At 41.9% G+C, this 13,017-nt stretch overlaps 1 protein-coding gene across 2 annotated transcripts in view; it reads right to left on the reverse strand.

The window, feature by feature from the left end:
- LOC143031349 (ubiquitin carboxyl-terminal hydrolase 24-like) overlaps positions 1-13,017 on the reverse strand; it is a 93,961-nt gene that overhangs the window by 77,137 nt on the left and 3,807 nt on the right. For both annotated transcript variants that reach the window (XM_076195056.1, XM_076195055.1), the window contains exons 3-7: positions 6,576-6,729; positions 5,439-5,653; positions 4,358-4,453; positions 3,681-3,950; positions 1,728-1,883 (exon numbers count right to left, since the gene is read on the reverse strand). In XM_076195056.1, coding sequence (XP_076051171.1) covers positions 1,728-1,883; positions 3,681-3,950; positions 4,358-4,453; positions 5,439-5,653; positions 6,576-6,729 — 891 coding nt within the window. The remainder of the gene's footprint in view (positions 1-1,727; positions 1,884-3,680; positions 3,951-4,357; positions 4,454-5,438; positions 5,654-6,575; positions 6,730-13,017) is intronic.

A 13,017-nucleotide genomic window follows, 5' to 3' on the forward strand; every position in this document is an offset into this window, starting at 1 on the left:
ATCGACATCATCTTGACCTTCGCCGCAAGTAACGATGCCTTAACCTGCTCAGCCAGTGAGCAATAGGGACATTAAATAACATTAAAAAAAAAAATCTGTTTAATTATCTCGCAAGCCAATAGCTGTAATAATAGGCAGTAACAGATGGTGGAGATGAGAAGTGGTGATGGGGGAAGGGGGGGGGAGGTGTTGGCCTTGTATCTAAGGTCCGAACATATGAATAAGGTTGAGAAGAGTGGTAACATGGCTTAGGTTTCGAGTGGCGTTTGGAGGCTAGTAAAAACGGCAGAGCTTTCTCTCTCTGGTCTTCGTCTGTTTTGTGACAGGAGGTGTTTATATACAGGGCTCACGGCTTGGTTGCCAAAGAAATATTTTCTATTTACAAGGTGCTGTTTCAGCAAATAATAGAGGTCAGGAAATGTTTTTAAATATTATACAATATGCATATACATATGTACAATGTTATAGTTTGTCCGAGGTTTGGACAGGATGGATATATCCTGTAGGAATATGTAATTTGGATGTAAATGGTAATTGCTTGGGCTGGTGATGTGTCGATATTGGCGTCCAGCTGCGGTGAGGTCTCCTCCGAGACAATGGCTGGTGCCGGACCTTCTCGCTGATGTGAGGTCGAGTTCAACTCAACTCTCGATGTGCACAGAGATGCATTTCTGTGCATCTGATAGCATATGCAGAGACGGGTAGATGTGCTCTAGGAGATTTAAGTAGACTACGTCTTCTAGGAGGTCTAGACGTTCAACAGAGGTCGCTGAAAACTTTGCCCCGGGGCGGTACTTAGGCCAGCGGTTCCCAACCTTTTCTGGCCCGAGGCTCAGAGCTGCCTAGTATAGGCCTTATGGTCTCTTGCAGTCTCCTTCATTCTTATGTTCTTATGAGGCAGGCACCTTTGCCAAGCCTTTCAGAAGTCCCCGGCACCCTTACATTAGAAAATCTAAATTCTAGTTTGTCAGTATTTTGTTGATTCAACATCAGTGTAACAAAATTTTGTCCCTGGATAATAGGGAAATGCTCATCTTCACACTGATGCTGCTTTAATGAAGAACAAAAATGGATGAGAGTAATAGGAAAATTATTTTTACCCTGAATTTTGGTGGCACCCTCAGTTGATCTCACGGCGCTCTTTGGTGCCGCAGCACACCAGTTCGGAACCACTGACTTCAGCTCTGCTTGTCAACTGAGCAACACCGATCCTTCACACAGAAGACGGAAAAACTGACGTATTTTGCCGAAGTGAACATTTTAAAGATCTAATTATTAACTAAATTCGCCAGTTTGCTATCTGCAACCGGCTACACCCCTTACAAATGGGAAGAGGTCAATTGGTGACATATTTGGATGCTGAGGCAGTCACGTGCAACACATTATGTATATCAGAGCTGGGCGCATTACCGCCGGACAGGTAGTGCATCACCAAAAAATCTGGGGTGCATTTCAGTCAATGTATTACTGACTTCAATTTCCTTAGAGCAGTCCACATTACTGTGTATGTGTGTATAAAGAAATTAAAATCACTAAAGCACTGATGGAAATACACCCCAGATTTTTTGGTAACTCATTACCTGTCCGGTGGTATTGCGCCCAGCCCTGCTACTCGAACATCGGAGAGCCCTATGTACCTGTGAGAAACTGCGGTTCTGCTTACACAAAGAGCTGCAACACATGACTAAAGCATCCAAATCTTAGGGGAGACCCAAATCAGTATGTACCTTCAGAGCGTTCATACGAGCTGAGAAGTGCGGCGTCTTCAGCATGCGAATGATCATGTCCATCCTCAGTTCCCTCGTCCGCTCCACCTGGCTTGGCCATACTTGTACACACAGCAGACGCACCGACTCCAGCAACTCATAACAGCAACCTATCCGCTGTGGGGAAGAGTGAAGGCGTGCGTGGCAATGAATCGCATGACGAAATAACTGGGTCGTGATAAAACTGTTTCAACCCTCTAAGAGAAATATACGCATATGCATATCTTTATCCAAACACACAAAAGTACCACACAAAGACTTAAGAAAACTGGAAACCATTGGAGGGATACAAGGTAAACTACTGAAATGGACGGAGGATTTCTTGCATGGAAGAAAAATATGAGAGTAGTGCTCCAAGATAAGAGTTCTACTTGGGAAGAGGTGATTAGTGGAGTTCCACAGGGATCAGTACTGGCTCAGATAATGTTTGCTATTTATGTAAATGACATGGATGAGGGTGTGGAATGTTACATGAGCTTCTTTGCAGATGACGCAAATATGTTAAAGAAAGTGAGTATTGAAACGGACTGTGACTAACTGCAGAGAGATCTGAACAGGGTTTGGGAGTGGAGTCAGAAGTTGGAATTGGACTTCTATATTAAAAAATGTAGCAAAATGAAAATTGGAAAATATATATATATATATATATATATATATATATATATATATATACAGGTAAACGTCGACTTACGATGGCATTAGGTTTCGATAGAGCCATCGTAAGACGATCTCATCGTAAGTCGATCCCCACTCTGTTCCGTGGTCACTGTACCTAGCCTACCTGTATATTAACCACCAGAGATACTGAATATAGCCTATTAAACATGTACAGTAGTTTATTTAATCATTTTTATCCTTTTTACCATATTCAAACACTATAATATGTATTTTCAGTACGGGACTTAAATCTCGCGGGCAGCAGCCAATGCCAGCCGTACGACGTGACGTAATAATACTCGCATCATAAAATATAGTCACCGCTTATATCGATCGTTCTCTCTTTCACCCGCGAATTTTGAAAACCACAGAGAATGAATCATTTGAGAGAATGTAAAAACACAGGGGCGACTACAATAAATATAATCAAGACGCCGATATGGCAGCGTCGCGAATCCACTTGCTCCTCATGACGCATACGTGTGCGGCACCGTATGGAAGGGGTTAAATTATCATATCGTCGTCGTCGTCATCGTAAAGTCGAACAATCGTAAGTCGCGGCCATCGTAAGTCGACGTTTACCTGTATATATATATATATATCAGGACAATATAGATTTGGTGCAAAAGAAGTAAAGAAAGTGGGACCTGAAAAAGATCTGGGAGTAATCATCACAAAGGACATGTCCCCTGAGAGGCAGATAAACAAAATTGTTGGAGAATCCTACAACTTGCTAAGATCAATAAAGGTAGCCTTTACCTACTTGGACAAAGAAATGGTGAAGAAAATGTTAGTCACACTAATAAGGCCAAGACTGGAGTATGCAGCTACATTATGGTCAGCCAGTACCAGAAAAAATATAAGGAAAATTGAAACAATCCAAAGAGCAACTACAAAGATGGCCCCAACACTATAAAAAATGTCATATGAAGAGAGATTGTTAAAACTAGAATTACCAACTCTGGAACAAAGAAGAGAAAGAGGTGACTTGTTGACTATAGAATCATGAGAAGAGATGACTTACTAAACTGGACTAGGAGAAACACAAGGGGACATGGAAGGAAGCTCAAAAAGGACAGGTACAGAAGAGACCTAAAAAAGAAAAGCTTTCCTCACAGAGTGGTGGATGTATGGAACAAACTGGATGAAACAATAGTGTGTGCAAAAACCATACATGAATTTAAGAACAATTTAGATACAGAGACAGGACACCACAAACACAGCTCCCCTACCTGTACGAAACAACTATGTAAATACCTGACTTTTGAGGTCGTTGTCGTGGATGCTGGCCACATAATCCAAGGCCACCTGCAACACGGGCTGGAGAATGGGTCGCACTTTCTCCGCCACAAGGAAGGAACCACAGATTCCCAAGGGGTACAGTAACGCATCCATCTGTCCCGCATCAAGGACCGGCAGCCCCTCTTTACCCGCCGGCACCTTCTCTTTGAAATGGTCCGCAATGAGATCTAGACCGCCACGGTTACAGAACGTGTTGATCAAGTCAACCAGCCACCCGTACGGTTCCTGGGGATTAACAAAGACGTATTATAATCATTAATACTTTATCAGTGTTCTTACTTTAACACTGTTTTACTCTTTTTGTGTGTGAATAACATGGAGCATCAGAGAGAGAAGAGAAAGAAGAGAGGGAGGAGAGAGGAGAAAGAGGAGAGAGAGAGAGAGAGAGAGAGAGAGAGAGAGAGAGAGAGAGAGAGAGAGAAGAGAGAGGAGAGAGGAGAAAGGAGAAAGAAAAGAGGAAGAGAGACAGAGAGAGAAGAGAGAGGATAAGAGAGAGAGGAGAGAGAGAAGAGAGAGGAAGAGGAGAAAGGAGAAAGAAAAGAGGAAGAGAGACAGAGAAAGAGAGAGAAAGGAGAAAGAAAAGAGGGAGAGGGAGAGAGAGAGAGAATATACCCATCAACATGTACACCTACAAACTGGCTGCTGCAGGACGCATAGATGACCTCTGCATTGTACTCTGGACTGCGGTGCTTGTTCTTCTGGTTCCACTCGCATTTCGAATCCAGCGCCTGCGAATTTCAACAGAGCAAGTGAGCACATAAGCACATAACTCCAGGTCACACGTAGCGGTTGTTGTTGTTGTTGTCGTTCCCTAGACTGTTTGTCTGAGCAGTCCCGTCTCCCCAAGGGATGCCACAGCCGAAACTGGGTTTTAACACCTACAGACCATTTACACCATGAAACAAAAGTCCTCAAAGTCAAGGACCACCTTGAATTGAGAGGCACACAAACACTTGCCGCAGCCACCACAAACACATCACACCCACTACACTACATAGCAAAACACCCACACACAACGAGAAACACGTAGTGGTCGTCTGGGGCCATTCATTCCAGGGTGTTGCAAACATACGCTACAGTATCGACATTCACAAACCTTCCCCACCTTGCATTCTCTACAGATGTAATGGCTGTAGCTCCCTCGAATGCGGAAAGTGGTGGACGATGACACTGCGTCAACTGTGCCGTACATGTCTGCACCTCCCCTGATTTCACTCAAAACTATGCGAGTGCATGAACACACGTACATATACCACCCATTTCATCCCCGATATACTCCCCTCCCCTCCCCTCCACCCTCTTCCCTCCCTCCCTCTTATCTTGGAACTTCCTGGATGACGGGTCATCCCCGCATCCTGTCCTCTGCCCTGGGTCAGAAGCAGTGTCCCAAGACACAGCACATCCACAGCAGGGCCGCTTCATTAATTCAGCGACCCCCCCTCTCTGTCCCCTCATGAAGACAAGGAGATGGGGAGAAATCCCTTCGGGCTGCGTCAAATTATTTCTCACTCACACTCCCTCAACCCCTATCCCCCACCTACTCCCTTCCATGCATCACATCATCCATATATAACCATTCTCCATTCACCTGTCTTCTGTCCTCTCCCAACAGACATTCCCTTACAAAAAAAAAATAATAATAATAATAATAATAATTAAATAAATAAATAATAAAAAATAAATAAAATAAAAAATAAAAATAATAATAAATACCAAGGCATAGGTGTTCTTCAAAAGGTTCTCAGGGATGGGCGGGTGCTTGAGGCGTGCGAGAACCAGCGCCGTCAAGAGGTCCAGCATGGTGAAGACACCTTCTTGGACTTCGGGGCTCCAGCGGCGAACGGCACCACTGGACAGAAGTTTCCGGAAACATTCCGGAAGACAGCGCTCCATAAACCGTTGGCACGACTCATCCACCTCACACAGACCTGCAGCGACATGACGATTTTTCAACGTAAAACTTATCAATATGAAATCAAGTTATCAAAATTAGCAGCGACATGATGTTTTCAATGTAAATTTTATCGATATGAAATCAACTAGTAAAAGAGGTATGGAAGGCAGATGTGGAGGGAGTGAACATGAAGGGACGTCCTAGGATGAGGTGGATGGATGGGGTGAAGGGGGCTTTGGGGAAGAGGGGAATGTCTGTTGAGGAAGGACAGAAGACAGGGGTGAATGGAGAATGGATGATGTTGTGATGCATGAGGTGGAATGGGTGGGGGGATGGGGGGTGAGGTAGTATGTGTGAGCAAAATTTGACTCAGCCCGAAGGGATTTCTCCCCATCTTCTCCTTTTATGCATGGGGGGACAGAGAGGGGGGGGTCGCCGATTTAATGAAGCGGCCTTGCTGTGGATGTGCTGTGTCTTGCGACACTGCTTCTGACCCAGGGCAGTGGACAAGGTGTAGGGATGACTGTCATCCAGGAGGTGCTAAGATGAGAGGGAGGGTGGAGGGGTGTGGAGAGTATTCAGGGATGGAATGGGTGGGAATGATTTTATGCATTTTCCTTTTTGGCTACCTCCCTTGTAAGGAGTAAAAAGCCTTGGTATATGTATGTATGAAATCAATTTATTAAAATTAATATCATATAAAAAAAGTGTCACTTACCCCTTCAATATGATGATGTATATTTGTAAATATATATACTGTATATATATATATATATATGAACATATATATATAAATATACAAACATATTATTTTTCTGCTTGTTTACTATTAATCATTATCTATTCATTTGTATGTTTATTATTTTTCCAGCAACCGACCTAGTTATGGACCAAAAGGTCTCTTGTCATCATGCTCTTCCTTTATAATAAAAGCAACAAAAGACCCCAACACTCACCTTCAGCAGCAAGAGTTGCCGCAGCGTGCAGGCACTTTCCGAGGGACTCGTGGCGCTTGTAGGGGATGGACCACGAGTCGACGAACACACGACCCTCCAGTTCGTACAAATGGGTGGCAGGGAACTCCAACCCCCCTCCGCTTTCGCCGACACACTGTAATGAAGATGACGTCCCGGAGTCAGCAGCGGTTGTGACTTGGCGCGGAACGCGTGTTTCTGACACAAATGGTTCTATAACACGTCAAGTGCAACAACCGAGAGCAATAACTGGGGCTACTTTTACGCACCCTGTTTTGGCTCGGTGCAGGACCGACCCCTTTTGCTGAAGCTGTTCACGACAGCTACAATCTACACATCAAGGTGTGTTGCCATTTTTTAAATTGATTTGGCACAGAACTGCCCCCAAATATAAACCCTTGGCAACAAGACAAGGACGTGTTGCCAGTTAGGACACAAGCCAGATTCATCCCTGGGTACCCATTATTGCACAAAATAGACAATATCCTTATAAAGTATGAGGGCAGTCAGGAAATTAAACCCAAAAAACATGTGAACTGTCTTGGAGTGTGTCTCAATGAGGATGATACTTTTCAACACATCAACAAAACATTCAAGATAGCCACAGAATATCCAGGAGCTGGAGAATATACGAAGCCCTTTCACGAGGGAAATCACACAGACGAAGTAGCTCGTCTACTGGGATTCTCTGAAGCAACTGGGCCCGATAGGGGTGAGGGACAAATATATGATAATATCTATTTAGCTATCTATCTATCTACCAAAGGCTTCTTCCTCCTTGTGCAGGAGGAAGCCACCTGAACCACACATTGACTCTGGAACAAAGAAGAGAAAGAGGTGACTTGTTGATCATCTACAGAATTATGAGAGGTGTAGAAATCCTTGATAGAGACAACTTACTAAATTGGGATAAGAGAAAGACAAGAGGACACAGAAAGAAACTCAAAAAGGTCAATTATAGAAGAGACCTGAGGAAGAACAGCTTTCCCAACAGCGCAGTGGATGTATAGAACATACTAGATGAAACAATAGTTTGTGTTAAAAACAATACAAGACTTTAACCACTTCCATATGGTGACACCTACGTAGGCAGCATGAGGAGCCAGTGGGTACTCGATGATGCCGACGTCGCCATCTTGATTATATTTATTGTAGTCGTACCTACGTAATTTCCATTCTCTCTAAACTGGCTTCATCAATTTTCTATGGTTATCACAATACACGGGTGAAAGAGAATGAACGATTTAGCACAGACTTTATTTTTTATAATGCGATTATTATGACGCAACATCGCACGTCGGGCAGCTAATGCTGCCAGACGTGCGATGTGCCCCGGAGTGAAGAGGTTAAGAGCAAATTAGATATGGCAAGATACTGAGACAGCATACCATGAGCGTAGCTCCCCTTCTTGTAAGATACAACTAGGTAAATACATGTGTCCCCACACAGAGAGAAGGATATAAAGTAAGACTGAGAGAATACAAAGGGCAGCAACCAAACTGGTCCCCAGCCTGGCAGATAAACCATACGAGGAGAGACCAAAAACGATGAGTCTACCAACTTTGAAAGATCGAAGAGAAAGAGGTGACATGATTACAGTGTTCAGGTCACTAAAGGGAATAGATTACATTGTACATTGATATAAGCAATCTCCTGATTAAAGATAGGAGAGCTTTAAGAGGTCATGGAAGTAAATGAAAGACCACATGTTGAAAGGATGTGAAGAAATAGTTTTCCATATAGATGTACAAATATGTGGAATAGCTAAGAAGGTGATGTAGCCCAAACTAGAACAATACATGAGTTCAAATCTAAATATGATGACTGGAAATCAAGGATATAGATTAAGTTACAACTGTACATGAATTTGAGTCGAGGTATATGGTACTATATGATTTAAGAGGAGATGATGAGACACAACAAGCGCTGCTCCTTTCCTGTATGCTACAATTAAGTAAACACACCACCCATCCCACTCCCATATGTCAATAGTTTGTTTCCCATATTTAAATAATATATATATATATATATATATATATATATATATATATATACATACATATACCAAGGCTTTTTCCCCTTTACAAGGGAGGTAGCCAAAAAGGAAAAGGCATAAAATCATTCCCACCCATTCCACACCCCTCCACCCTCCATCTCATCTTAGCACCTCCTGGATGATGGGTCATCCCTGCACCTTGTCCACTGCCCTGGGTCAGAAGCAGTGTTGCAAGACACAGCACATCCACAGCAAGGCCACTTCATTAAATCGGCGACCCCCCCTCTCCATCCCCCCATGCATAAAAGGAGAAGACGGGGAGAAATCCCTTCAGGCTGCGTCAAAATTGGCTCACACATACTACCTCACCCCCCATCCCACCTCATGCATCACATCACCCATATACAACCATTCTCCATTCACCCCTGTCTTCTGTCCTCTCCCGTCCTTCCTCAACAGACATTCCCCTCTTCCCCAAAGCCCCCTTCACCCCATCCATCCACCTCATCCTAGGACGTCCCCTCATGTTCACTCCCTCCACATCTGCCTTCCATACCTCTTTTACTAGTCTTTCTTCACTCATTCTTTCCATGTGTCCAAACCATCCTAATACTCTTTCATCAACCCTATCTCCCAACCCCTGTTCTCCTCACCTCCTCATTTTTCACTCTATCCAGCCTAGTAACCCCCATCATACTTCTCAGACACCTCATCTCAAACACATTCAAACTCCTTCTCTCTTATGTTCCATGTTTCTGCCCCATACAGTGCTGTTGGCACAATCACTCCTTCATATAGTCTCCTCTTAGCATCCATTCCCAAATGTCTATTCCTCATTACACTTTTTAATCCACCAAGGCATTTACTCGCTTCTCTCAATTCACATTCTACCTCCACTTTCACTCCACCTTTTCCTGCCACATTTGCACCCAAGTATCTAAAACTATCCACTTCCTCCAGTTGCTCTCCCTTAATGCTCACTTCCAGATTACTGCCACTTTCACCCCTTTTACATCTCATCACCTTACTTTTACCCACATTTATCTTCAGCTTTCTTCTATCACACTCTCCCAAACTCTGTCACCAACTTCCTCAATCCCTCCTCCAATCCTGCCACAAGCGCAGTGTCGTCCACAAACAACAGCTGGCTCACCTCCCACTTTTCTCCATTTTCTTTAACCATTTCCAATCCCTTGCATTTACCTCTTGCACTACTCCATCCATGTATAAGTTGAACAGCCAGGGTGACATAACGCATCCTTGACGAAGTCCCACCTTTACCTCGAACCACTCTCTCCATTTCTAATCCTGACACAAGCTCTACTACTCTCATAAAAACTCTTGACAGCTCCTAGAAGCTTTCCTCCTATCCCGTATATCCTCAAAACCTCCCACAGTGCCTTTCTGTCTACCTTGTTGTAAGCCTTTTCCAGGTCCATAAAGGCCCAAAAAACATCCTTCCCCTTTCCTATAGCTTTCTCACATATCTGTCTTACCACAAAAATCTGATCTACACAACCTCCACCTGTCCTAAATCCACACTGTTCCTCAGCAATTACTCTCTCTGTTCCTCTTCCTATACATATACAGGTAGTCGTCGACTTACGACCTATGCGACTTACGACTGATCGACTTTACGACCACGAGATGGTGCAATAATATCAAACATTTAATAGAGGAACAGAATTGCAATGTTATGCCTGGCAGTGCAATACAATTACTCTGCACGCCGCGAGACGCGAGTACGATAGTTTTGCCAGGCTGCCGGCAGCGTCAGCATCCCAGCCAGCTAGATATTCTTTCATTTTGTTTGTTTGAAATAAAATGTTTCCTAATTTTGCATTGCATTTTATATCTTTATATGTTTTGCAATTAATAAAATATAACAAACTTTTTATGCCTAGGCTAGTTTGTTGTCGATGACAATATGTTCAGTACAGTACATAAACGAAAAGAATGTGTTTTGAAAAAAAAAAAAAAATCCTAATTTTCCCTTACATTTTGTATTTTTATGTTTTGCAATTAATAAAATGTAACAGTATTTTTTTTTATGCCTAGTCTGTTGTCGATGACAAAATGTTCGGTACAGCATTTTGTATTTTTATGTTTTGCGATATAAAATGTAACAGTAAACTTTGATTATGCCTAGTTTGTTGTACATACATACATATACCAAGGCTTTTTCCCCCTTTCAAGGGAGGTAGCCAAAAAGGGAAAGGCATAAAAACACTCCCACCCATTTCATCCCTAAATACACTCCAAATCAGATGAAATTATAAAAAGGTTAAAAATACTATACAACATAGTTCAAAGATGCTAAGATTATTTCAGTATGCTAAATATAATATACAATGTATATGTATATATATATATATATATATACATAAGGGTAATATATACTGTATATATATATAGACCGACTTGCGTCCAGATCGACTTACGACCTGTCTGTCGGAACCGAACTCGGTCGTAAGTCGACGACTACCTGTATGTATATATATATATATATATATATTTACAGCGAGTCCTCCTTATATGGTAATTTGTTATCCAGTAAATTCACTGTTATGGTATTTGGTAACTACTACCCTCGATTCTATTTACAGTAAGAAAAATTCACAGATATGGTATCCGCTCGTGTTTTGTTTACACCTTACCGTAGGGCCACCACAACAATCAGTCTCTTCTTGTGTTTCCCTTTGAACACAAATTAAATCATTACAGTGTGTTTTTTGCGGATATTATTATCACGACGCACAGTGACGCACCCATAACGGCCACAAAACGTTCTGCAGACACTGATGGAGTTGAAAAGGCAAAGCGAGAGAGGAGTAGTCTGACATTGGAGGTAAAATTAGATATTTTGAAGAGGAAAGAGCAGGGAGAAGGTACGTCTGCCATAAGTCAAAACTTGGCCTAGCCCAGTGGACAGTCTGGACGGTGTTGAAGAATTGTGAGGCTATAAAAAAAAAGCTGGGGATAATGCAATGCATCTGCAGAGCAAATTGCTAACAAAACACTGTGAGCCAATAATGGATAAGATGGAAAGATTGCTCAAAATGTGAATCAATGACCAGTCTCCTTTTCTAGAAAAGGAGACTGTTCTTAGAAGCATGGACAACCAAAGAAGTTAGCGTAAACAGGTGCATAGACTTAAACCCAATACAGTATACCTGGGCGCTAAAAACACAACATAAAGTGGCCTCATTTCAAACCACGTGAGCAAAAGAGGACAAGGTGAACAAAAGTCATAGTGTGGGTGACCAAGTGTTAATTTATTTCCTTTGCGTGCAAGTGCGTACGCACTTTCAATGGTCGCACAAGTGGCATTTTATTTCATGTTATTGCATTATTTTATTGTATTTTATTGCATTTGTTTACTTCCTTCACGTGCTAGTGCGTGTGCACTTTCAAGTGTTGCACAATTGGCATTTTATTTTAATTTATTACATTTTACTGTATTGTATTTCACTTTATTGTATTACATTTTATTGTACAGTATTTTACTTTATTGTATTTTATTTTTATTTTATTGTATTATTTGTAAATTAAATGTATGCACAATTGGGCATGTAAGGTGGTCCAATTGTCCGGCACTCGTAGCGACTGGTAGAGGAGGGGACCCGGACTGCTTCGGCAGTGTGGAATACCTCTCCCAATTCCAACCACATACAGTATAATAGCTCATTTAAACACTGTATATTTTCACACCCCTGAAGATGGTCCTAGGACTAGGACCGAAACGTCAGGCATTAAACTTCCCACTTTGAATCTGGTGTTTACGCTTCTCCCCCCTTTCAAAATGGATCCCAGACTCCAGATCTTCACACACACACACACACACATATATATATATATTTTTTATATATAAGTATAGGAATACCTCACTATACAACTGAGTTTGTTCCCAGCTGACTGGTCGCAGTGCAAAAATTTGTATATGGAGGTAGGTTTTACGTGTACCTAAATAGGAGGGAGGGTTGTGTTCATGGACCCTATCAACCCCTCCCCCCCCCTTCAATTCTTTTTTTGCCTCCTGGGGATTTCACATATATGCACCCAACATTTGTTTTACCTACTTTGTAGCACTCAGTCATATAGTGAGGTATTCTGGTGTGTGTGTCTGTGTGTATATATATATGTATATGTATATATATATATATATATATATATATGTATATGTATATATATACATATATATATATATGTATGTATATATATATATATCTATATCTATATATATATATGTATATATATGTGTATATATATATATATATACATACATGTATATATATATATATATATATATATATATATGCTTAAAAGTGACAGTTTGCCGACAAGATTGACGAGGTAAACACCATATGAGGACGGAGCCTTTATTTGTATGACGTTTCGCTTATTACAGCTTTTTCAAGTACAAGTTGA

Source organism: Oratosquilla oratoria, chromosome 12 (assembly GCF_046742065.1).
Source record: "Oratosquilla oratoria isolate Oo_2021 chromosome 12, ASM4674206v1, whole genome shotgun sequence".
Lineage (NCBI taxonomy): Eukaryota > Metazoa > Arthropoda > Malacostraca > Stomatopoda > Squillidae > Oratosquilla > Oratosquilla oratoria.